Source organism: Lepisosteus oculatus, chromosome 1, assembly GCF_040954835.1.
Source record: "Lepisosteus oculatus isolate fLepOcu1 chromosome 1, fLepOcu1.hap2, whole genome shotgun sequence".
Taxonomy (NCBI): Eukaryota; Metazoa; Chordata; class Actinopteri; order Semionotiformes; family Lepisosteidae; genus Lepisosteus; species Lepisosteus oculatus.
In genome coordinates, this window is record NC_090696.1 from 19,650,449 (window position 1) to 19,673,856 (window position 23,408).

At 53.4% G+C, this 23,408-nt stretch overlaps 2 protein-coding genes across 5 annotated transcripts in view; one reads left to right on the forward strand and one right to left on the reverse strand.

Moving 5' to 3' along the window:
* The first annotated feature begins 1,054 nt into the window (after positions 1–1,054).
* LOC102697873 (myosin light polypeptide 6) lies at positions 1,055–11,919 on the forward strand. 3 transcript variants are annotated; one of them, XM_015344324.2, is made up of 7 exons: positions 1,055–1,136; positions 1,680–1,707; positions 5,688–5,831; positions 6,251–6,424; positions 6,843–6,920; positions 8,750–8,788; positions 11,308–11,919. In XM_015344324.2, exons 1-6 carry the CDS (start codon positions 1,134–1,136, stop codon positions 8,776–8,778), a joined length of 456 nt encoding a protein of 151 aa, XP_015199810.1. In that variant the 5' UTR covers positions 1,055–1,133; the 3' UTR covers positions 8,779–8,788; positions 11,308–11,919. The 3 variants fall into 3 exon arrangements, with proteins under 3 accessions (XP_015199810.1, XP_015199809.1, XP_069043121.1); XM_069187020.1 differs by lacking the exon at positions 8,750–8,788 and adding an exon at positions 1,934–1,961 and having other exon boundaries at positions 1,062–1,136; XM_015344323.2 differs by lacking the exon at positions 8,750–8,788.
* Positions 11,920–13,448: 1,529 nt separating this feature from the next.
* Positions 13,449–23,408, reverse strand: part of smarcc2 (SWI/SNF related BAF chromatin remodeling complex subunit C2) — a 35,114-nt gene continuing 25,154 nt past the window's right edge. For both annotated transcript variants that reach the window (XM_069187024.1, XM_069187023.1), the window contains 6 exons: positions 22,640–22,701; positions 22,280–22,400; positions 22,047–22,195; positions 18,650–18,784; positions 17,540–17,948; positions 13,449–15,908 (listed from right to left, as the gene is read on the reverse strand). In XM_069187024.1, coding sequence (XP_069043125.1) covers positions 15,832–15,908; positions 17,540–17,948; positions 18,650–18,784; positions 22,047–22,195; positions 22,280–22,400; positions 22,640–22,701 — 953 coding nt within the window. In that variant the 3' untranslated portion in view covers positions 13,449–15,831. The remainder of the gene's footprint in view (positions 15,909–17,539; positions 17,949–18,649; positions 18,785–22,046; positions 22,196–22,279; positions 22,401–22,639; positions 22,702–23,408) is intronic.

The window sequence follows — 23,408 nt, forward strand, 5'->3', positions numbered from 1 at the left end:
ACTCTTTTCGAGAAACACCCTGGGATTTTTAATGACCACAGAGAGTCAGGACCTCGGTTTTACGTCTCATCCGAAGGACGGCACCTGTTTACAGTATAGTGTCCCCGTCACTATACTGGGGCATTAGGACCCACGTGGACCACAGGGTGAGCGCCCCCTGCTGGCCCCACTAACACCTCTTCCAGCAGCAACCTTAGTTTTTCCCAGGAGGTCTCCCATCCAGGTACTGACCAGGCTCACACCCGTTGAGCTTCAGTGGGCTGCCAGTTGTGAGTTGCAGGGTGATATGGCTGCTGGCTATATCACCAGCAGCCATATAAATTGGTGGTGGTGGAGGGGATCCCCATTACCTGTACAGTGCTTTGAGTGGAGTGTCCAGAAAATACGTGTAATATATATGGGAAAAAGTCATAGGTTTATTCCATGATGAAAAGAGAAGAAAGAAAACACAACATTTCGGCTGTGGAGCCTTCTTCAGGTTGTGTTTTCTTTATTCTCTTTTCAGCGTGGAATAAACCTATTACTTGTTCATTTGCAGCCTACGCATGCTGACGCAGCTACCCACCTGATCTACTTCAATATATATATAAGGAATTCTTCTTTTTAAAAATTCTTCCTTTATTGTCGTGTAGTTGCAGCTTGTATACACTAGGGGACCCCTTCGGTTCAGTCAGCAGAGGTCATTCATCAGCCTCCGACCTCTCTCCGTACCGTAAATATGAATCCATGGGTGCAACGAAATTCTAAACTGATTTTGAGAAATGATCATTGAGGATAATAAAGGCCGATATTCATATATGGTTATATGCATTTTAATTTTAGATACGTTGTACGACCGCTTTGTAAGCCGCAGAAATATTTTGACAGCGGCTGCTGAAGTTTACAAACTACAGCGTCTCCTCGTGAATCTTCGTCCCCTCCCCGTTATAATTATGTGTGCGCCTCACTATGGGGTACTACGGTAAACCCAATGAAGCCAACGCCCGCTGAGCCGGGCTGCGATTGGTTGGCGGCGCTGGGCTTCAGTAAACAGTGACGCAAGGAGTAGGTATTACAGGCCCGCCGCCCTGGACCGGCCCACATTCCTGCCGTCGACCGACAGACTCTGAACTCCAGCAGCCCGGGCAGCGAAAATGGTGGGTGTTTTCTTATTGTGTCTTACACAGGCGGATCAGGATATAACAGGGGTATATCGGGATGCAGGGATGCAGGGTTAAGCAGAAGCATAGGCTCTTCTAGTTTTGCGTTGAAGGGTGCTGAAGTGACAGTGTAGCCCAAGCTGGCTGTGGGAGGGCCTTTTTTCAAGAATGCTCGCTGTTGGCTACCCTTGTCTGGGGCACGATTAATGAAATACCGCTCGTCTCGCCGAGCCTGGGGATTGAATATGATTTGAAGCGGGATGAGGCGGACCTGTCCCGGATACATCTCGTAAGTTCGTCCGGTTGCGTTTGAGGTAGATAGGTGAGGTATCCGGGGGTGTGAAGTTGTTTTATACAGCTTAATAACACCCCCAACCCCACACCCTCCCTCTGTTATCAGTGACCAGGAGTCCTATATCCGCAATTAGCCTGAAATTAGCCTTGTATCCGCAATGGAGGTGTTGCGAATGCTTCTATCATTTGGTATTAGTGTTTGATTTGTGTCCCTGTTTTCTCTCCGTTTTTGTTTTAATAAAACAGTCTGACTTCTCAGAAGACCAGATTCTTGGTAAGTCTTTTACCTTTTACATGTTTCTTGTCGAAAGAGCTTCGGGGTTTTGTGGATCTGAAAGTTATTTTTTTTCCGTCAGGAGAGACGGTTCTCTTGTCTCATCTTCAGCTTCTGGACACCGGCTTACTGCTTCATCTGTCTGTTGAGTCCTATCACATCTTCCTCTTTTCACCTTTCCTTCTCTCTCTCTCTTCTTTTTTAAAAAAAAAAAAACAACTTGCAGATTGAGTTTAAACCAGCACAGATCTACGGTAAGTTGTCAATGCATTGCCGTGCGTTGTGATCAGACTGAGGTTAGAGATAAGTACAGGCCGGCGAATGTGTTCATGCCTGACACGGGAACGTCGCCTTTAATCATGCAGGAGTGCTCTCACTGCACAGGAAGCGCAGAAGTCGGGTCTGGTGTGTGTGGCTTTGCTGAATTAAACCCTGGCGTGACGTTTGATGGGGTTGAAGTGTTAACTAACAATAGGGCGACTGTGAAATTCTTTTTCCTGGGTTTTGCATGCGCGAAACGATTAACGTGTTGTGACTCCTGCTACTATTCCGCACTGGCGACTACCAGGCTTGGGTGTGAGTGTGCGCAATGTCCCACCTTTCAATGGAAAGGCACGGTGTCAGACTGAGGCCAGGAGGCTGTGAATGTCAGATGTGTAAATACTGACTTGAGATGTCCTTATAGAGGTGAACTGCTAGCCCGCATGTGTAATGATCGACTCTGCAGCAGTGTGAGGAAATGGCCGTCTATCAATCCCTCCCTTCGGTGGATTACTCTTGGGGAGGAAATGCGCCGGATATGGACTAATCTGTTACTATCCCGAGCAGGGCGTTGAAATATACAGATGGCGCTCGTTTCTGAAATAAGCTTGTCAGTTTTGTCGGTCTGTAATTCCCCCCCAGCATCTTGTCAGAAAAATCGGGAGAGAGACCCGAAGAGTTAAACCGGAAGTACTTGGCAACGGTAAAGTTGTTGTAGTACAGAGCTGTAAAATGCTGTGTGAAAAGCGTGTCATGGGACTTGTATTGCACTTGAAACTCGGGTTAAAGCTCCGAAAACGATTGTTTGAGCGCTTTTATGCCCCTTTGTCGTTCTCTTTTCTTCCGAAGTCCCGTTAGCGTGTTTCGCCGTCGACAAGAAAGACAGAACAGGAAATGGTTAAGAAAGTGTTTCGAGTATCCGGTGAAATGTGAATTTCTTACTCGGGTCGGAGATTAAAGTTGATGGGGAGTCCTTCTGCCTGAAAGCTGCTTTTTTTCTAGGCTAGTATCTGGTTTTTGGTGTGTGTGTGTTGAGGGGTGGTGGTCTAAACGGCCATCTCCTTTTTTGGTTTCCTGGACGGCTTTCGGCCGGTTTCCTCTCTGGTGTGCTGAAGCCGCGATGGTGACTGATAACACCCTTGCCTGCCTCCCTCCGTCTCTCCGCGCCTTATATGGTGAAGAGAGTCCTGGCTGCTCCCGGGAAGAGCCCGCATTCCTGCCGGCAGGAAAAACGAACACCATTACGCGGCAACGTCAGGAAATTCCGCAGCGTCTTTCCAGACTCTCTCCCTCCCAAATCCCAAACAGTCCCTTGCGCGTTCCCCGGGATATTCCTTAATTGGCGTTTTAGCATTTCCCGACCCTCTCCCTTGCGGAGACGGTCCTCGCCTGATGATCCCGTTTTTGTATTTCAGCGTTTGTTTGGGTTTTTTTAACCCCTCCCTCCCTCCTTCATCTCTTTATCATAAATTCCCAGTCGACGGGAGCTTTTGCACAAGATTTAAAACGAAAACTCGAGAGGCTTCTTCTTCTCCACCAGCCTTGTGCCCTTTCTGGTGTAATGGAGTGGAGTACAAACCGGGAAGGCCTGTGACCCAGTATGTCCTCTAGTTCTGTCTTTCGCTCTTTTTGAGATGTTGGAGCGGAGGTCAGGGGCTCTGAACGCCCAAGTGGAAGGCTGTAGGTTCATATCCTGGGTTTGGCCCATCTCTTGGATTGCTGCCTTATAGTATACAGATGTAGTCTCAATTTGTATGCCATTGACTGTAAGAATTACAATACCAGGCGGCTTAAAGTCGAGTTCCCTGCCTTGGTCCTTTGAACCCTCGTGTCTAATTTCCATCTTGCCATCTGATCCATTATACAGTTGAACCAGAGACTGACCTCCTATCTGCATTCACTTTAGCCCCTTTAATTGGTTTCAGTCCCTGAACATGTCAGAGGTCCCCTTTTAATTAGTGTGTTTTTAACTGTTCTCAAAGGCTGAAGCTTTTAGCTTTTAGCTTTTGAGTTGGGAACTCCAGAAATAAAGGATTAAAAGTACAGTAGATGTCACCTTTCATTGTCCTTAGAGGTTTGTTTTTTTGCTGCAATAGGTATTCAGTCTGTAATGCTAATGCGAATGGAACAACAGATCAAAAAGATTCAAGGCTGGTATTTCCAGATGCTTTTTGCAGGAGCAGTGTTGCAGTGTCGAAGTGGCATCCAGGGATTGTGACAATAGCGTGCGTGACGGCACTGTTCTGTGGGCACGCCTCGCTGCGCCCTAACAGCACTGTGCGCCCTGGGGCGTCTGCCAAGCGCCGCTGAAATATTAAAGTAGGAATAATACCGGGAGGGGTGGGGTGGGGTGAGGGGAGCCCGGGGCGAGCGTGAGGGAGTCGGGAGTGGGAGTGTGACCCCTCGTGCGCCGTGTTTCCCACACCCGACCTCCAGCCTGCAGCCGTGCGTGTGTTGTGGTCCGGTGTCTCTGGGCGCCCGTCTTGCCCGCTGGGCTGGTCCGGTTAAGCCTTTTTCCGCTCGGGGAAACCAGAACAGAATGCAGTTCCCAAGTACGGCTCCGGTTTCCTCCCGCCGTCTGAAGAGATGCTGGTGGGTTAGTTGGATTCTGGGAGAACTGGCCCTGGAGTGCGCGTGTGTCTGTGTGTAACTGCCCTGTGATGGACTGACATTCCATCCAGGGGGTATCCTGCCTTGTGGCTGTTGCTTGCCAGGATTGGCTCTGGGCCACTCTGTCCCTGAACTGGATGAAGTAAAAAATGTGTGGATGGGTTTGGTAAAAGCAGGGGATGATATTATTATTATTATTATTATTATTATCTTTTATTTTTAGGGGACCTTTCCAAACCCAAGGATGCTTTTCTCTGTAGGGTAGTGACAAAGTAAACAAAAGTACAATAAAAAGAAAAACAAACAAGCGTGCAGGTTTATACAGCTAGAATGTAGGGCAATCAGACAGGCCCTGGTAAAAAAGGTGAGTTCTGAGTTTTGTTTTGAAGAGAGACAAAGAATTTGTCTCTCGTGGTGTCGGAGGAAGGGCGTTCCATAACAAAGTAGCTGAGACGGAAAAGGCACAGTCGCCACAAGTCTGACGCTTAGTCCTGGGTACGGATTTAGTCCTGAAAGGCCGTGACAAGATCTTTTATTGAATATGTGACTTCATAGGCGACTGGTTTAGGTGTAGGAGTGAAATACCACCAGGGTCTGGTATGCGTTAGTCGTCTTCCTGCTGAGTTTTGGACATATTGCAACTTGTTGAGAAGAAGTGTTAGGGAGCCCATAGAGAGATTAAAAAAACATGCCTAAATGTTATAATTGAGTGAATGAGGCATTCAGAATGAGATACTAATGGGAAAATGCCTAATGTGGGCAATATTTCTAAGATGGAAAAAGGTATTAATGAGATGTTTCACATGCGGATGTCCAGGATTGGTCCTGGGTTGCAGTTCCCTGGGTTTTGTTCCAAGTTGAGCTCGGGATGATTGAGTTGGACAAATAGTTTTACTCGATCAGAAGGAGCTTGTTTGTAAGACCTGCAGGACTGGGCCCTTTCCAGGCCAGGGCTGGCCACTTTCTGCTCTTTCTCAAGAAATTTGTGTTGCGCCACAGTCCTCTTAGTGAAAAGTTATGAACTAACCACAGTGCACCCTCTCTCTCTCTGCCCCTCCATTTTGCTTTCTCTCGTCTTTCTCCTCCTGCCCCTGCTGTCCCCCTGGCAGAGTTCAAGGAGGCCTTTATGCTGTTCGACCGGACGGGTGATGGCAAGATCAGCTACAGCCAGTGTGGAGACGTGATGAGGGCGCTGGGGCAGAACCCCGTCAACGCTGAGGTGCTGAAGGTGCTGGGGAACCCCAAAGCCGAGGGTGAGTGTCCTGGGGTTTGCGGGGTACACGCTGCTGTAACGCGAGGGTAAATGTGCAGTGTGTGTACTCTGTATACAGTGCAAGGTGGGTGGCAGTGCCCTGGCTCTGTGTGTAGACATCAGTCCCTGTAGTGTAGTGAGCTGCTTCGTGTTTACTCAAAGGGTGGTGGGTGTTTGGAACAGCCAGCCTGGCAGTGGTGTTGGAAGCCAATTACCTGCGATTCTGCAGTAGAAAAGTGACAGGTGGAAATCCTCTGGAAAACCTGCAGCAATAGGACAGTTGCAAACTGAGGTGTGTGGGCGTGGGGTCCGTGCTGTGGGTCTGTGGGTGCAGAGTGGGGTATGTATGTGGGGTGTGAGCATGGGAGTGGGGTCTGTGGGCGCAGAGGGTGTCCAGCGTGACCCTGATCTTCCTTGCAGAGATGAACCACAAGATGCTGGACTTCGAGCAGTTCCTGCCCATGCTGCAGGCCATCGCCAAGAACAAGGACCAGGGCTCCTTCGAGGACTTCGTGGAGGGGCTGCGCGTCTTCGACAAGGAGGGCAACGGCACCGTGATGGGCGCCGAGCTGCGCCACGTCCTCACCACGCTGGGTACGCCGCTTCTCGCCCGTGCTCTCAGTGCAGTTTGAGACCTCGTCTGTAACGCAGGGCAGCGCGGTGTCCCATGGCTCCTCGCAGTGCGGGGGTCTGCCTCTGGACTTGGAGTGCTCTCTGTGTGGAGTTCACATGCTCACTCCCCCCATTTGTTCAGAGCTCCTGGAGGAAAACCAGTTGCCTTCCACGGTTACAGAAAGACATGCTGGGATGTAAATTGGCTTCTGGGGAAAATAGACCCTGTTGTGTGTGTGCACGTCCTGTCCCGGGTGTACCCTGACTTGCCCCACGGGCCGGGCGCCGACCGTGGGGCTGTGCGGTCCGTGCCGAGTGGGCCGGGCGCCGACCGTGGGGCTGTGCGGTCCGTGCCGAGTGGGCCGGGCGCTGACTGTGGGCTGTGTGCTCTGCACTGCAGGAGAGAAGATGACAGAGGAGGAGGTAGAGACGCTGCTGGCAGGACATGAGGACGCCAACGGTTGCATCAACTATGAAGGTAGGAGAGGGTGTGGGGGAGTGGGGGACGGTGAGGGTCTCCTGGTCATCTGCAGTGGACAGGAGTTTGTAGGCAGTCCTGCAGCACCCAGATGACCCCCCCCGGACAGAAGCTGGGGGGGCCCTCTGAGAGCTTGAAGGTTCCTGGCCCTGGATCCGCGTGTGTGTGTGTGCGCGCGGACGACAACTGCGCGGAACAGTGAAAGGTGTGGTTGCTGACTCCTGGCGATTGCCCACCCTGATTGCATCGCACACCTGAGCACCGGACAGGAGCAGCAACGTAATTCTATTGTGTCCCACTCACGTGTCCGACAAACAAGAAATACCCTCAGACAAACGAGAGTCAGGTGGCATACTGAGGGCTTGTAATGCTGTTGAGGACTGCAAGGGTGATCTGAGGTCTTGGGAACTACAAGTCCCACGGTGCACTGGTGCATCTTCCCACATCCTGTTTTGGAGGTGGTGAGTCAGGCATGGAGGGTGATGGGGGGGCTGCAGGTAGCATTCCATCTGCTGGAAGAGTGATTCCCAGTGCATGTTCTGTAGGGGCCCATACAATCGCCAGGATAGGGGTGATCCTGCTGTCTGTGCCCAGCCTGCTGCAGCTCTGGTTTCTCTGCAAGGGGAGAGCTCACTCTGCTCCTGGGCTGCAGTGTCTGTGTTGTCCTGGGTGTTTGGAGTAGACGTCGTCACTTGGGCATCGACTGTGTCCTCAGCTCTGCCTGCCTCGTGTCTCCACTTGCAAGCAGTCGGGGGAGGGAGGGGGGAGCCAGCATCCCCGTTCCTTCCTATCGAAGTTCTCTAGATCCTGATGGAGTCGGAGAAATAGGAGAGAAAACGTTTGCCAAGATAAAAAAAAAAAAAACATGCAATATGAAATTGACGAATGAACTCCTGAAAGACGTCAGACACGGCTTTTGTTTTTCGGAGAGCAGCTCGCATTCTGTGCTCCAAATCAGAACCGCACAAAGCATGTCACCTGTGATTGTTTGTGTGTGCTGTGTGTTTAAAGTTCCTTTTTTTTTTGTCCTCCGCAAAAGGAGCGCAAATACGCGAAAAAATATTGACCGCTGTGAATGTTTTTTTTCTTAAGAATCGGTTGGCCTGTTGTCTATCCAGCTTCTTAACCCTGACCTGCCTGACTGTTAGGAACGGGGGTTACAGTGAGACGCCCCTCCAGGCTCCCCTGCGAGTCCGATGAGTTTCGTGTCGGGTGCCCTGGTTGCCGGTGGCGAGGGCGGAGCAGGCTGAGCTGGGCCAGCGGATAGGAGTGACGATGCGGCCCGAGCCCCCGACGCTGGCCGGCCTTCGCTGGGAGCTCGACCAGCCAGGGTCACCCCTGAGGGCCGCAGCCGGCCCGTCTGGTTTACACCAAATCCCAATCCCGTTTTTTGCACTTGCGGTCCCCTGTGCTGAACCGGGTCGGGGTGCGTGAGATCCGCGGGTCAGGCGGTCAGGGTTAACGCTGCGCCCTGTGCTTCCGGGATCACAATCCCGGGAGTCTGCCTACTGCACCTCCTCTGTCAGCTCCCGGTGAAGACGTCCGAGGAACTGAACGGTTTAGTGAGGGGGGGTGGGGGGAACCGATTCGGCCTTCTGTAGCTCATGGGGCTGTGAGTCACATTTCGTTCAGCGTGCTCTTGTTGTCCAGTGCGGTAAAACCTGGGTGCAACTGTCACGCCAGAAAAAACACAAATGAACACTGGCGTAGAGGCTTCTCTCCGCGGGCTGATGCTAGCCGGCGAGCGGCGGGGTTGTGTGCAATAGGAACGCTGCTGTCTGTCGCCGCCCCTGTGGTCACAGTGTGTAACTGTTGTTCCTCTCCTGCAGTCTTTGTGCGCCACATCATGTCTGGCTGAGCGTGCGTCGGTACGGCACTCCAGCACGTATACCCCCGGGAGAGACCCCCGCCGGGCCTGCCGACACGCCCACGGGCAGGGGCTCGCAGTCGCCCCCTTCCCCCCCTCCCCGGCCCAGCTGGAAATGCCCACTGGCCCCGAACCAGGCCTTCCTGGTTGATCCTCCATCTTCGTCTTTTTGGCGGGATCTGGACGCTGTCTTCAGCGAGAGCTCTGCCTGACTAGAGCACCGAGTACAAGGTGCTTTTAGAACCGCGGAGGTGTGAGGTTTTACCTGTGCACAATACGGTGCACTGGGGGAGACCCCGCTGAATGACCGTGGCGACATATTTGTCCTGGTCTCGTTTGTCTTCGAAATTGGCCAATAGCCCCGTCGTTCTTTCATATCCAGACAAACGCCACCCCCTTTAGAGGCTTCAATAAGTACCTGGATTGTGTTTGTATTTATGCATACATCTGTGTCTTTGTGCATATACACATCTCTGTGTGTTTGTGTATATGGGCATGTATGCAGCGTATATACATGAGTGATCTGATCTCTTGTGTCCAGATACTTAGAAGCCCCCCCCCCCCCCCCTGCCTTTGGGATGGTTGCCATGGCGACTGCGCTCCCCTGCCTGGGTGTTTTTCGGAAAGGCATCCAGCCGTCTCTCTCCATCGTTCTGTTTGTTTCAAAATCCTCCTGTTTCATTTTGCTGTTGATGAATGACCCTTGTCTCTGCAGCGCCCCCCGTCTGCAGCATGCTCCTCTGCATGTGTCTGGGTGTCTCTCCTGCTGTCGATGTAGGAACCCAGGGCTCTGTGATGAGGGGGGCAGGGAGGGGCAGGGGCAGACTTTCATAGCTGCTAGCAAGAGGAACGCTGTTGTACTCGGAGAGCTGGTGTGTCATGAGTAATACTTACAGAATCTTAACACCTGGCCAGATGTCATCTGCCTGATGTACTATGGCTCCTAGATTCTTGCTGTTCACATGCAGGGACTGTAATCGGCCAGCAGCGCTGAGCTCTGCACAGGCAGGGAGGGACTGGGATCGCCCAGCAGCGCTGAGCTCTGCACAGGCAGGGAGGGACTGGGATCGCCCAGCAGCGCTGAGCTCTGCACAGTGAGCCAGGGAGGGACTGGGATCGCCCAGCGGGCGCCGAGCCCTGCACAGTTAGCCAGGGAGGGACTGGGATCGCCCAGCGGGCGCTGAGCCCTGCACAGTGAGCCAGTGAGGGACCGGGATCGGCCAGCAGCGCTGAGCCCTGCACAGTGAGCCAGGGAGGGACCAGGATCGCCCAGCGGGCGCTGAGCTCTGCACAGTTAGCCAGGGAGGGACCGGGATCGCCCAGCAGCGCTGAGCCCTGCACAGTGAGCCAGGGAGGGACTGGGATCGCCCAGCAGCGCTGAGCCCTGCACAGTGAGCCAGGGAGGGACCGGGATCGCCCAGCGGGCGCTGAGCCCTGCACAGTGAGCCAGGGAGGGACCGGGATCGCCCAGCAGCGCTGAGCTCTGCACAGGCAGGGAGGGAGGGACCGGGATCAGCCAGTCTCCTTGGGGTGATGTTTGAATGGTGACAGTCTGATCTGACAACTCCAGTGTGTATGTGTAGACATAAAGAAAAATTTGTATTTAAGTAGGAAAAGATGTTATGTAGAAATTAAAGATCATTCTTTTATACGAACGCAGTCTCCCCAGCTCTCCTTAAGAACAGCTGTCCTTTACTAACCTGGAATTGCAGTGAATAGAATCTTGCTGGTATTCCTCTCGATTTCCAACTTGAGTTCGTACTTCTTCTGTACCTGGAGCTCGTAGTCTGCTGGGCCTTGAGTTTGGCAGCTTTTCTCTCTGGGCTCCGCTCCTTTTGTAGCTGCAGATTCGAGTCGGGCGGGGTGGAAGGACAGACTGACTGACCGTCTGACTGACGAGCAGCTCTCTAACTGTGACCTGGGCCTGCTGCTCTGGCTGAGTAGGAAGTAGAGCTGTCCCTCCCTGCCCCAGCCCTTCCCTCCTCTAATCCCAGCTCCTGCCCCTTGGCTGCTGACAGACCGACTGACCGCTGGACGGGCAGATAGGCGGGCTGGACGCTGGCTACAGCACAGCACTGGGAGGAGAGCAGCTGCTCCTCTGTAGCAGGAGAGCACGATTTCAAGATGGCAGCCTCCTGTCTCAGGCAGAGTGTAGGTTGGTGGTGCTCTGTAATGCACGTTTTGCATTAATGAGCGTGCCGCCTCCAGTACTGGCTTTTAGTACCTGTTGAGGCCCATCGGTTCTTCTGTTTCACAGTTTTCTTGAAGAACCTACAATCTGCATGTTTTTGAATGGTGCAGGAGCTCCATTACTGTGGAACCTCCCTGTCGTTATATCCTGCTGAGATGATTTCCTGTAGTGAGTAGCAGATGGCAGAGTGTGCTGAGGGCGCCCCCTGGGTTTGAATCGATGGCACTGCAGGCCCCCTTGCTGTAGCTGGTGTCCAGTCCTCCTGTGGTGAGGAACGCAGAAACACTAACCCTTCTCTCTCTTCTTTCTCTCTCTCCCCTCTCAAACAGAGCTTGTCCGGATGGTTATGAGCGGTTGAAGATTCGAGGAGCACCCCACATCTATTTTTAATTCATTGCGTATTCTGTTTATATACAACTTTTTTTGCCCCTGGCTCTTGTCTGCATTCACTCCCCCCCCCATCAGCAGCCCCCATCTTTGTCAACATTCAGTGTTTCTTTTCAGAAGTGCCTTTATCTGTAGAATCCCCTCCCCCGCTATCCTTCCTCCAGTATAAACCCACCTGTACGGATGGCAAATTCCTTCCCTTCCCTTGTTCAGACATGCATGGATTAGACGCTGACAGAATTGCAAGACCCTATTTATTACACTAGCAGCAATTTGGGCAATACTCGAACTGGTGTCTGTGTCCACCCTGTGATTGGTGGGCTGCAGGGGCGGGGTTCTGGGAAGCTGGCAAAGGGGTTGGCCGAGTCCGTCTCGATGGTACCCGCCTCCTCCCTACCTGTCCAATTGCAGGATTCGGCCATGGGGCTGTTACTCCACGAGCCAGCCAGTTCATCCTTTTGGACGAAACCTGGATGTCAAGTTTTGGAATTTGTTTTTCCTCCTTCTGCATTCCTGTGTCATTCACACAATAAAACATTTCAAATTTCCAGAAATTGAGGAAGTTGAGTTTTTTTTTTCAAGAAAGTTGAATTCTTCTGCACTTATCTTGTTTAAATAGTTAGCTTTATTGAACTTTATTGAAAGTGGGTTTCCATTTCGCCCCACGGTGCCGTCTCTCATTGTCGTCTCGTGGCCCAAAATGAATCCTAATTTGCCCCAAATGCTTGGAAGAATTAAACATTCGGGGGTTTTGCTGGCTGCTGGTTGTCGAGGTACAACGGGCTCTGTGTTGGCTCTGTTATATAAATCTCGGTTGCGATAAGACCTCCGACATCACTGCTGGTGAATCTGAAGGGGGAGGATGTTTATTGTAACACTGGTGTTTGAGTTGATGTACAGCACTGAAATGCATCCCCAACTCCTTTGCTCTGGTAGGACTGAGGAAATTATTATTTTTTCATCATCTTATTTCTGGATATTTTTTAGCTCATTATGGGCCTGGGTTAAGCCTGAACCTGAATAATTTATGAGAAACTGTGGAGCAATTCTGTTCTCCTCTTGCGGATTGTCATACTTCAGTTGCCCTTGCAGATTCACTACCAAACTTGGGGTTGTCTTGTCTTCTGGAATCGGCTCAGAATTCCTGCCATCTGTCTTCTATTCTTTGGCGATTTCCAAACAAGCACCTCTACAGTGTACGGTCCATGCCAGCACTGCCACTACCATATTGGGGCAGTGCTTCAGAAAGGGGATGTTTGGTCTGGCAATGATAGCACTAGTAGCATATATGGTTAACATGGATACTCTGCTCCCTTCTGCAACATTAACCATTTAAAGTGAGAGACATTGAACTTTTTCAAAATGCCCTGGATTTGTAGAAAAAATGTTCCACAAACCTGTGGTTCTCACCATCAGGTTGTCATTAAATGGTGCAAAATCTGCCTTAAATTATTTTTGACATCTACTTTTATTTTCAGTTAAGTGTGTGATACTGTACATCAAAAGAGGGCTAATTTGGACAGCAAGTTCAGGCAAAATGGCAATTCTGACCTGAACTACATTTCCCAGACATCTTTGTTGGGGGAAGGTCCTGTAGCCCTAAGTCACATGATCAGTTGCCAGCTCAGAATGGGCCAGGAGATGGTTTTAAAAAAAAGAAAGCAGAGGCTTCCAGAGAGGAGAGAATTACATTTGGAAAGAGAGAAACAAGAAAGAGAATCCTTTGTGAGAAGAGAACAAGCAGGAGAGAGACTCCTCTAAGGGATGGTTGAGGAACCAGGACTGGACACCCTGCAGACACACTGACCCCTCCAGGACCAGGACTGGACACCCTGCAGACACACTGACCCCCCCAGGACCAGGACTGGACACCCTGCAGACACACTGACCCCTCCAGGACCGGGACTGGACACCCTGCAGACACACTGACCCCCCAGGACCAGGACTGGACACCCTGCAGACACACTGCCCCCCCCAGGACCAGGACTGGACACCCTGCAGACACACTGACCCCCCAGGACCAGGACTGGACAGCCCTGTGTTAAACACACATAGTCAGATTCAAACAACACAGGACACAGGGTGACTTTAAACTGACTTTATACTGAGTTTCTCAGTTTTTTTTCATTGTAAATAACTTTTCTGCTTTGCACATATTTTTGTCAAGTTTGCTGTTTGATTTTTTTAAACCTTATTTCTGTATATAAGCACACCTGCACTGAGCTTCACACCAGAGCAGATGCACCTGAACAACAGAAGCACAGTCCTACTGCTTCCCAGCATCCTCGGCGATACCGCGCAGACCCCCCTTACTCTCCCTTGCACAAAAACTCAGGAACACTTCGATTGAGACGCCTGTGGCTGCCTCGCTATCCCGAATTCTGGAATACTGCTAAGGTGTGCTGCGTGCCTGGCGTGTGAGAGTGAGCCCCTAAATTCGCACCCTGGACAGCATCAACAGGGAAAAGGAAAAGAATAAAACATCCGACGCGTCCCGGGACAGGAAACTGTCAGTTAGATCAAGGTCGTCACTTCGGAGGCTGAGACGGAGCGGACACTGGTCTGACTGCAGATCCTGTGAGAGGGCTGGGCTGAGCTGCAGGTCAGAGGTGAAAGGTCAGACCTACACAAGAGCATCGGAACACTACGGAAGTGGAGACAGAAGAGATATTTGGGAATATATATATATCTGGACAGACACGAACAGATCCACAGAATTAAACAATAACAGCAAGAGCAATGTAACAGTAATTATAAACGAGCAGTCGAAGTATAAAAGGTCACTTACAGTAAAAAGTAAACCACTATGTTTGGTGCCCAGTGTCACGTCCTTCTGGAGCAGGCAGAGAGGGCAGGGCGGGCCGGTGGGCTGTTTCTTCACTGCCCACACGTCTGGAGGGACTCCGTTACCTTAACACTGGATACTCTGCTCTGAACACTGGGTCAGAGCTTGTCTGCCCCATCCGTCCACAATGACAGGACACAGGGCAGAAAAGCCCTAACCCGGTCCGGACACACTGCCTGGACACTGGGTTAGGGCTTGTCCACCACGTGTGTCAACACTGCCTGGACACTGGGTTAGGGCTTGTCCACCCTGTCTGTCCACACTGCCTGGGCACTGGGTTAGGGCCTGTGACAAACACCCACACTACTGAAATGTGACGAGGCAGACAGACAGAACCCCTTTGGGGGGCTCAGTCAAAAAAGCAGCCCCCTGCAATGGGGGGGCAGGGAGTAACGCCACAGCCTGCTCAGGGAGGAGGGGGAAATCACTGCTCACAGCTGCCCTCTGACCCGGATCTAGTAGAGGCTCCCAGTGACCCCTGGGAGCACTGAGACGACACAGCAGTAAGGAACTGATGCATCTAATCACAACTGCCCTTCCCATCCTGCCACACTGCTGACAAGCTTTTCAGAGCACAATAAAGAATCAGCTACTTCACCTAAGGACAGGACCATAGCACAGGAACACTAACAATGACATCAATATTAACAATAATACTTGCAACAATAGCAACATGTATAAAAAACTTCTAAGTGCTTCTTCAGGTTAAAGGAGTCCATATTATACACTCACACATACATAGATATGGGTGTATACATGTGTTTTAAACACTTTCTGATGCACATAAGGGGTTTAAATGATTAAAATGTAAACTTAATGTTTTTCATCCCACTTCCACAGTCTTCTTCTGTTCCTACCGAACTGCAAATGTCCAGGAACATACGATGTCCAGTCGCTTCTGAAGTTTAAACCCTTTGTGCATACCACCAAAACAAAAAAAAAAGATCGTCTCGCTCTTTCTTTTTGTTATCTAGTGCAGTTCACTCCCCCCTCACACCTTGCGGATGTGCGCAGGTGCCAGGTGTGTTTCCTGCCCGCAGCGACCTCTGACCCCTACTGCGGTCAGGGGCTGCCGACGGTGCTGACCGACAGATATGGGGAAATAGGGTTGGGTTGGGATGGGGGTGGGGGGAGGGTCCACACCCCAGAAATCTCTGGGGATCCAGCCGGCTGGATTCGACAGTCTCTGGAGATGACAGGCCTGGCCGAGAGAGCTCTGGGGATGTGGCGCCGGAGCGGCCCGGTTCCGGTCCAAACTGGACGGTCAGCAAAGGCTGCCCCAGGTCTTCCTTCATGTCGTGGGACGTGGGGGGCGGAGGGGTGGGAGGAGGACGTCAGCGAGGCGTTCCAAACAGAAAACAAAAGAGCGTCTCCACTCCCCTCGGTCACTGCCTTCAGAGGTTCGCTCATCGGCACTTGTCCAGCGTTTAGGGAGCTCGTCTGGCCTCGGCGTCGTTCTGCCTCTCCAGCCGGAGGTGGGGGGGGCTCGCAGGGAGCAGGGGGACAGGTCAGCAGCAGAGACTGGGCACCTCTTCAGTCGGTGGCCTCACTGGGGCGGGTCTCTCGCTCTCACGCCCTCTCTCTCCCCTCAGCCCCCCCTCCACCCCTCTCTCTCCCCCCCTCACGGCTGGGGGGGCACTGGAGGCCCTGTGGCCAGGGCTGAGGTTAGGGACTCGGGAGGCAGTGGAGCGGTGGACTCTGTCAACCAAAACAAGAGAGAAGGAGGGATAAGGAGAAAAGGACGGTCGGAAACGTTCAGCCCATCTGTCGGTGAGCCGGTAATCGATCAGGGGGTCTGATCCGGCTGTGTTTTCACAGCAGCAGGGGTCTCAGCCTCAACAATATGGTTAAGCGGCTTGTTCCACACTCCCACCTCCCTCTGTGTAAAGTAGTGCTTCTTGTTCTGTTTTAAATTAAATTCCACATAGCGTCCACTTCTGCCCTCGCAGAGAAAGTAACAGAAGGGCCTTTTCAACGCTGAGCAGAGGAGATTTTCACAAAGTCAGCCCTCTAGGCACCGTTGGATCAGCAGTGAAACACAAACCAGAGGACACAGATTAATCCACAAAATAAGAGCCCGTAAATCAGGAACTGCCTGTACTGGGATGAATTACTAGCAGGTTAATGAGGTAGATGGGCCTGATTTTTCTTAAAATCTTCTTCTCTTTTCAGTATGGAATCTATTGTTCCTTTGCAATCTTACAAGATGTTTTTAGTGTCTTGAGTTAAACACATGGTCCTGTGTCTCCCCCTTCAGGCTGGGATGTGAACCTGCAAGAAATGCTCACTGCAGATCAGAGGGCCACTTAGCCATTGCCAAGACTCCATACACCAGAATAACCTTCAGAGCCAAAGGCTCACAGCCTGGACACAGAAACTGGACACAGGCAGACCTGTCTGTCCAGAGATGACAGGCTCAGTGACCACAGCCTGGACATAGAAACTGGACACAGACAGACCTGGCTGTCCAGAGAGGACAGGCTCAGTGTCCACAGCCTGGACACAGAAACTGGACACAGACAGACCTGGCTGTCCAGAGAGGACAGGCTCAGTGTCCACAGCCTGGACATAGAAACTGGACACAGACAGACCTGGCTGTCCAGAGAGGACAGGCTCAGTGTCCACTGCCTGGACACAGAAACTGGACACAGGCAGACCTGTCTGTCCAGAGAGGACAGGCTCAGTGTCCACAGCCTGGACATAGATACTGGACACAGACAGACCTGGCTGTCTAGAGAGGACAGGCTCAGTGTCCACAGCCTGGACACAGAAACTGGACACAGGCAGACCTGTCTGTCCAGAGAGGACAGGCTCAGTGACCACAGCCTGGACATAGATACTGGACACAGACAGACCTGTCTGTACAGAGAGGACAGGCTCAGTGAACACAGCCTGGACATAGATACTGGACACAGACAGACCTGGCTGTCCAGAGAGGACAGGCTCAGTGAACACAGCCTGGACATAGATACTGGACACAGACAGACCTGGCTGTCCAGAGAGGACAGGCTCAGTGACCACAGTCTGGACATAGATACTGGACACAGACAGACCTGGCTGTCCAGAGAGGACAGGCTCAGTGACCACAGCCTGGACATAGATACTGGACACAGACAGACCTGGCTGTCCAGAGAGGACAGGCTCAGTGACCACAGTCTGGACACAGGCAGACCTGACTGTACAGAGAGGACAGGCTCAGTGACCACAGTCTGGACACAGGCAGACCTGTCTGTACAGAGAGGACAGGCTCAGACACAGAAAGAGTGAGCACAGATCTCCAACAACAATAATGATAATAGTCTCTGACCCCGACCCCCAGCTGTACTCACCGTGGTGCTGGGGGACCCCCAGGGAGGGCTGGCCCGGGGGGGCCTGGCTGGGGGGGCCGCAGGGGGCTGGGGGAGGAGTGCGCTGGCCCGGCGGGGGTGGCGGGCCGGGCGGGGCCTCGCTGGGCTGCGAGGAGGAGGAGGAGTTGGAGGAGGAGGAGGAGGAGGAGGACGGGGGGACGGCCGGCGGGGCCGGGCTGGGGGCGGGGGGTGTGGCGGCGGCCCCGGGGGTGGGTGCCAAGGCGACCGCGGGCGGGCCGCTGGGCGGCGGGGGCGGGGCCGGGCCCTGGCTGTGCTGCTGGTGCTGGATGTGCTGGAAGTGCTGCTGCCGGGCCCTCATCTCGGCGTACTTGAGCTGCTCCATGTGGAAGGACTGCCGGTCCGCCAGCAGCTGCTGCCTCTGGTACTCCAGCTGGGCAGGGGGGAGGACACACTGTCAGCACAGCCCGCAGGACTCTCCCTCTCTCTGACCCTCTCTCTCCCTCTCTCCCACTGCCTCTCTCTCTCCGACTCTCCCTCTGTCTGACCCTCTCTCTCCCTCTCTCCCACCGCCTCTCTCTCTCCGACTCTCCCTCTCTCCCTCTGTCTGACCCTCTCTCTCCCTCCGCCTCTCTCTCTCCGACTCTCCCTATCTCCCTGTCTCCCCCTCTCCCTCCCTCTATTCCACAGCCTCTCCCTGTCTCCCCCTCTCCCTCTATCCCACAGCCTCTCCCTGTCTCCCCCTCTCCCTCTATCCCACCACCTCTCTCTCCCTCTGTCTGACCCTCTCTCTCCCTCTATCCCACCGCCTCTCTCTCTCCCTCTGTCTCCTCCTCTCCCTCTCCCTCCCTCTATCCCACAGCCTCTCCCTGTCTCCCCCTCTATCCCACAGCCTCTCCCTGTCTCTCCCCCTCTCCCTCCCTCTATCCCACAGCCTCTCCCTGTCTCCCCCCCTCTCCATCCCTCTATCCCACAGCCTCTCCCTGTCTCCCTCTCTCCCTCCCTCTATCCCACCTCCTCTCCCTGTCTCCCCCTCTCTCCCTCCCTCTATCCCACAGCCTCTCCCTGTCTCTCCCCCTCTTCCTCCCTCTATCCCACCTCCTCTCCCTCTCTCCCTCCCTCTCCCTGGCTCACCGCCTCTCTCTCTCTGTCCATGATGGTCTCCAGCTCCTCGAAGTGCCTCAGTTTGATCTCCAGCTTCTTCATCTGCGTCTCCACCAGCAGGGCCACCAGAGACTTGATCTTCCTCTCCTCCACTGCGGCCAGGTGCTGAGAGGACAGACAGCACCGTCACACTCAGGACTGGTGGAAACTCTTCAGCAGGGGAGCAGGAGACAGCCTCGTGCAGATTCAGCCTTTATTGAGCTCAATACACACAGCCTGGACAGACTGCCAATGCTCACTGCTTTTTATACAGTACGGCCTCATAAAGTATGAGACAGGTTAGTGCGTTACAGACTCCAGAGGTGGTTTTTGTCCTGTTCTATGAAGTTGATCGCTCCTTCTCCTAACGACTTAGGAGAAAACCAATTCCAGTTGTTTTTACAAAGCCAGTTCTTGTTGTACTTTGACCTTTTGACCTTTTGACCTTGAGGTGACGGGTATGGAGCTGCAGTGCTAAATAAACACATTCCAGCAATTTTCCCGTACATCCCACAGAATAATTAAGCACTAACGCTCTAGCCTTGAAAAGGTGCTGATATATGTGTCTCACCACAGTGGGGCAGCGGTTAGCATTGTTGCTGTTCAGTGCTGGGGCTCTGGTTTCGATTCTGGACCAGGGATGCCATCTGTGTGGAGTCTATATGCTCTCCCTGTGTTTATGTAGGTTTCCTCTAGGTGCTCTGCTTTCCTCCCACAGTCCGAAGACACGCCAATAGGATAACTGGGACCTTGTGTGAGCGTCCGTGTGCGTCTGTGTGTGCCCTGCGATGGTCTGGTGTCCCACCCAGGGTGTACCCTGCCCTGTGCCTGTTGCTTGCTGGGATAGGGCCCGGCTCCCCTGAGAGCCGGAGTGGGATGAGGTGGTTAGGAAATGAATGGCTGGGAATGTGCGCCACTTCGCTCTGACACCATGGAACAAGCATGGCCACGCTCTAGGCCACACACCGCCACTGACGCAGACAAGACAAAGGGCTGGAGAGAGAGAGGGAGATGGAGATAAGCCCAGTATGTGATCTCCTGTCACAGCCTGAGGAACAGTGAGTCTGTCTCCCAATCATGCTCCAGCCGCCTACAGTACATGTCAATATTTTATAATATGTCTTTGTTGTAAATGTCTGTAACATGTCTGTAGGTTTTATTTGACTATTTTTTGTTTTGTTCCACGTTAATTGTTCTATTTTAATTTGCTTTGGCAACACTGATTGTAACCATCGGTCATGCTAATAAAGCACCTGGAATTGAATTGAATTGAACTGGAGAGACAGTCAGGCAGACAGAGCAGGGCATGGCGTAAGGGAGTGAGAGGTGGCTTGAAGAGACAGCCACCTGTAAGGAAGGAGAAAATGAGACACACCTGGGCTAACGGCGGGAGTGAGACTCCACATGAGACGGAGGAGCAGATGGGACTGGCTCTGAGTGGAACAGGCCTGGGCTCATGGGAACGAGTCCAAGAGCAGCCAGGAGGACCAGGCCTTCAGTCTTGGGCTTGACTTTGGAATGAGAGAAGTGAGTAATAAAGAGCAATAGACGGAGTTGGCTTGGGACTCGCTGAGCCAGGGATGCTTGAGAAAATAGAGCCTGGCCTACACGGGGCATCACAAGTGCCGGACACCTGGGCTGTGTGGTGGATAAGCACAAAGGGGTGGAGCGCTCCGCTGAGGAACAGGGCTGGCCAGCTGGCTCAGGGCTGGAGGCAGTCGTTGTCGGCTGGGGGAGTGGGGCAGCGCCTGGCGAGACACTGGCACATCTTCTGCCCACTGAAGGAGTCCAGATGGCACAGCTGGAGTCCCCAGCACTCCCTGGCTATCCCACTAACAGACGATCCGTGGTCTCGGTGGGGAGGAAGAATGAGAGGTGTGAAAGAGCAACAGGCCGGCTGCAGTCATCGGGACCGGCGTCCGCGGTGTCTTGTGAGGACAGGGACACGGTGTCCCTGGCCAAACAGGATCAGCTGGTACAGTCAGATGGGAAGAGTGACTGATGACAATTCATGTGCTTGGTGAAGAGCGTACTGCGTCAAAGTAAAGATATAGATCGGTCTCCTCTCCGATTCCCTCACTGGGGTAAGTCGGAGTGAGCTGGGTAGGATACTCGAAGGGTTAATTGTATATCACTAGGGACGACGACATCCAAGAACTGAATGCTTGGAACCCATGGTGAGACTGGTGTGGCTTACTGTGCTTTGTTAATGGGCCGCCTCCTGGCCACAGGACGAGCCGCATTCAGACAGAGTGGACCCAGGGGCAGCTGCAAGGAGGAGACTGGGTGGAGGAGGGATCTTTGAGATGAATACGAAGGGAAGGGTTTGTATTCGAGAGCTGATTTTGTAATGTCAGTGATTAGGCACAGCTGTGTGAAACTGACTTCTTGTCGTTCTTCAGTTAATGACATCCAGTAATGAAGAGTGATTGGTCAAACACTCCGCAGACTTCCCCGAGGGGGGATCAACCCAGGCGCCCCGGAGGGGTCCCATCTGCGAGGATGAAGGACAGGCCAACAAAGACAACGTGCAAGCAGGGTGGGATTACAGTAGGGAAGGGCTGGCACTGCTGCACATGGACAGGGAGATGGGTGGACAGGTGAACAGAGAAGTGGACAAATGGACAGAGAGATGGCCAGTCATGGAAATGCATGGACAGAGAGATGGCCGGTCACAAGGCTTGACCGACAGGTGGACAGACAGAGAGATGGCCGGTCACAAGGCTTGACCGACAGGTGGACGGACAGAGAGATGGCCGGTCACAAGGCTACACCGACAGGTGGACGGACAGAGAGATGGCCGGTCACAAGGCTGGACCGACAGGTGGACAGACAGATGGCCGGTCACAAGGCTGGACCAACAGGTGGACAGACAGAGAGATGGCCTTCTGGTCACAAGGCTGGACCGACAGGTGGACAGACAGAGAGATGGCCTTCTGGTCACAAGGCTGGACCGACAGGGGCACGGACAGAAAGATGGACGGACACAAGGCTGGACCGACAGGTGGACAGACAGAGAGATGGCCTTCTGGTCACAAGGCTGGACCGACAGGGGCACGGACAGAAAGATGGACGGACACAAGGCTGGACCGACAGGTGGACAGACAGAGAGATGGCCTTCTGGTCACAAGGCTGGACCGACAGGTGGACGGACACAAGGCTGAACCGACAGGTGGACAGATAGAGAGATGGCCTTCTGGTCACAAGGCTGGACCGACAGGGGCACGGACAGAAAGATGGACGGACACAAGGCTGGACCGACAGGTGGACAGACAGAGAGATGGCCTTCTGGTCACAAGGCTGGACCGACAGGGGCACGGACAGAGAGATGGCCAGACAGCTGCATGGACAGTGTCTGCTGGACAGCAGGGTGGGCAGGGAGACATACCTTGGCCTTGACAGCAGCAGCCGCCAGCGCAGACGCGGCCGCAGTGGCCAGGTTCCCTTCTCCCACGTCTTTCTCCACCTTGGCTCTCCTCTCTCCCTCGCTCTCCCCCTCCGAGCTCTCCTTCCCCTCCTTCTCCTTCTCCCCGTCACCTGGGAACGAGGCCGGAGAGAGGTCAGACACTCGCCACGCCCACCCCCGGCCCTGCCCTGCCTGGGCCTCGACCGGAGACTCACCCATCTCCGAGTCGGCCTTCTCCGCCTCCCTGTCTCCGTCTCCCTCTCTCCCGCGCTCCTCGTCCTTCTTTCCCATCTCCGCTGGCTTCTCCTCCTCCTCCAGGGACCCTTCCTTACTCTCCTGAGGCACGGACAAACGTGGAATCACAAAGGGCCCAGGGCAGGTGTAAGACAGGTGCAGGATGGGGCAGATCAGCAGGGCATTAGGGGGGAGCAGGAGAGACACACATGCAGACAGAGTGAAGGGACCAAGGAGGGCCAGGCCGCCATCACACACAGACAGGCAGGCAGGCTCGGGGACAGAGACGGACAGACAGACACACAGACAGATGAAATACAGAGGGACGGGGGAAAGAGTACTTTGCTCTCTCTTTTCTCCTCGCTGGGCTGGCTGTCGCTCTTATTTTCCTCGCTGTTCTCTTCTGGAACACAAAGAGACAATGAGCCAGTGAGTGAGAGTGTCTCTGTGTGCTCTCTGACAGTGGGAGTGTCTCTGTGTGCTCTCTGACAGTGGGAGTGTCTCTGTGTGCTCTCTGACAGTGGGAGTGTCTGTGCTCTCTGACAGTGGGAGTGTCTGTCCTCTCTGACAGTGGGAGTGTCTCTGTGCTCTCTGACAGTGGGAGTGTCTCTGTGTGCTCTCTGACAGTGGGAGTGTCTCTGTGCTCTCTGACAGTGGGAGTGTCTCTGTGTGCTCTCTGACAGTGGGAGTGTCTCTGTGTGCTCTCTGACAGTGGGAGTGTCTGTGTGCTCTCTGACAGTGGGAGTGTCTGTCCTCTCTGACAGTGGGAGTGTCCCTGTGCTCTCTGACAGTGGGAGTGTCTCTGTGCTCTCTGACAGTGGGAGTGTCTGTGCTCTCTGACAGTGGGAGTGTCTCTGTGTGCTCTCTGACAGTGGGAGTGTCTGTGCTCTCTGACAGTGGGAGTGTCTGTGCTCTCTGACAGTGGGAGTGTCTCTGTGTGCTCTCTGACAGTGGGAGTGTCTGTGTGCTCTCTGACAGTGGGAGTGTCTGTGCTCTCTGACAGTGGGAGTGTCTCTGTGTGCTCTCTGACAGTGGGAGTGTCTCTGTGTGCTCTCTGACAGTGGGAGTGTCTGTGTGCTCTCTGACAGTGGGAGTGTCTCTGTGTGCTCT

What these genes read in the sequence shown, in the direction of transcription:
- LOC102697873 (XM_015344324.2), top strand. An exon ending in CTCAGAAGACCAGATTCTTG is followed by an intron (nt 1,708 to 5,687) that starts GTAAGTCTTTTA and finishes TCCCCCTGGCAG; the next exon opens with AGTTCAAGGAGGCCTTTATG. An exon ending in CGGTTGCATCAACTATGAAG is followed by an intron (nt 6,921 to 8,749) that starts GTAGGAGAGGGT and finishes CCTCTCCTGCAG; the next exon opens with TCTTTGTGCGCCACATCATG.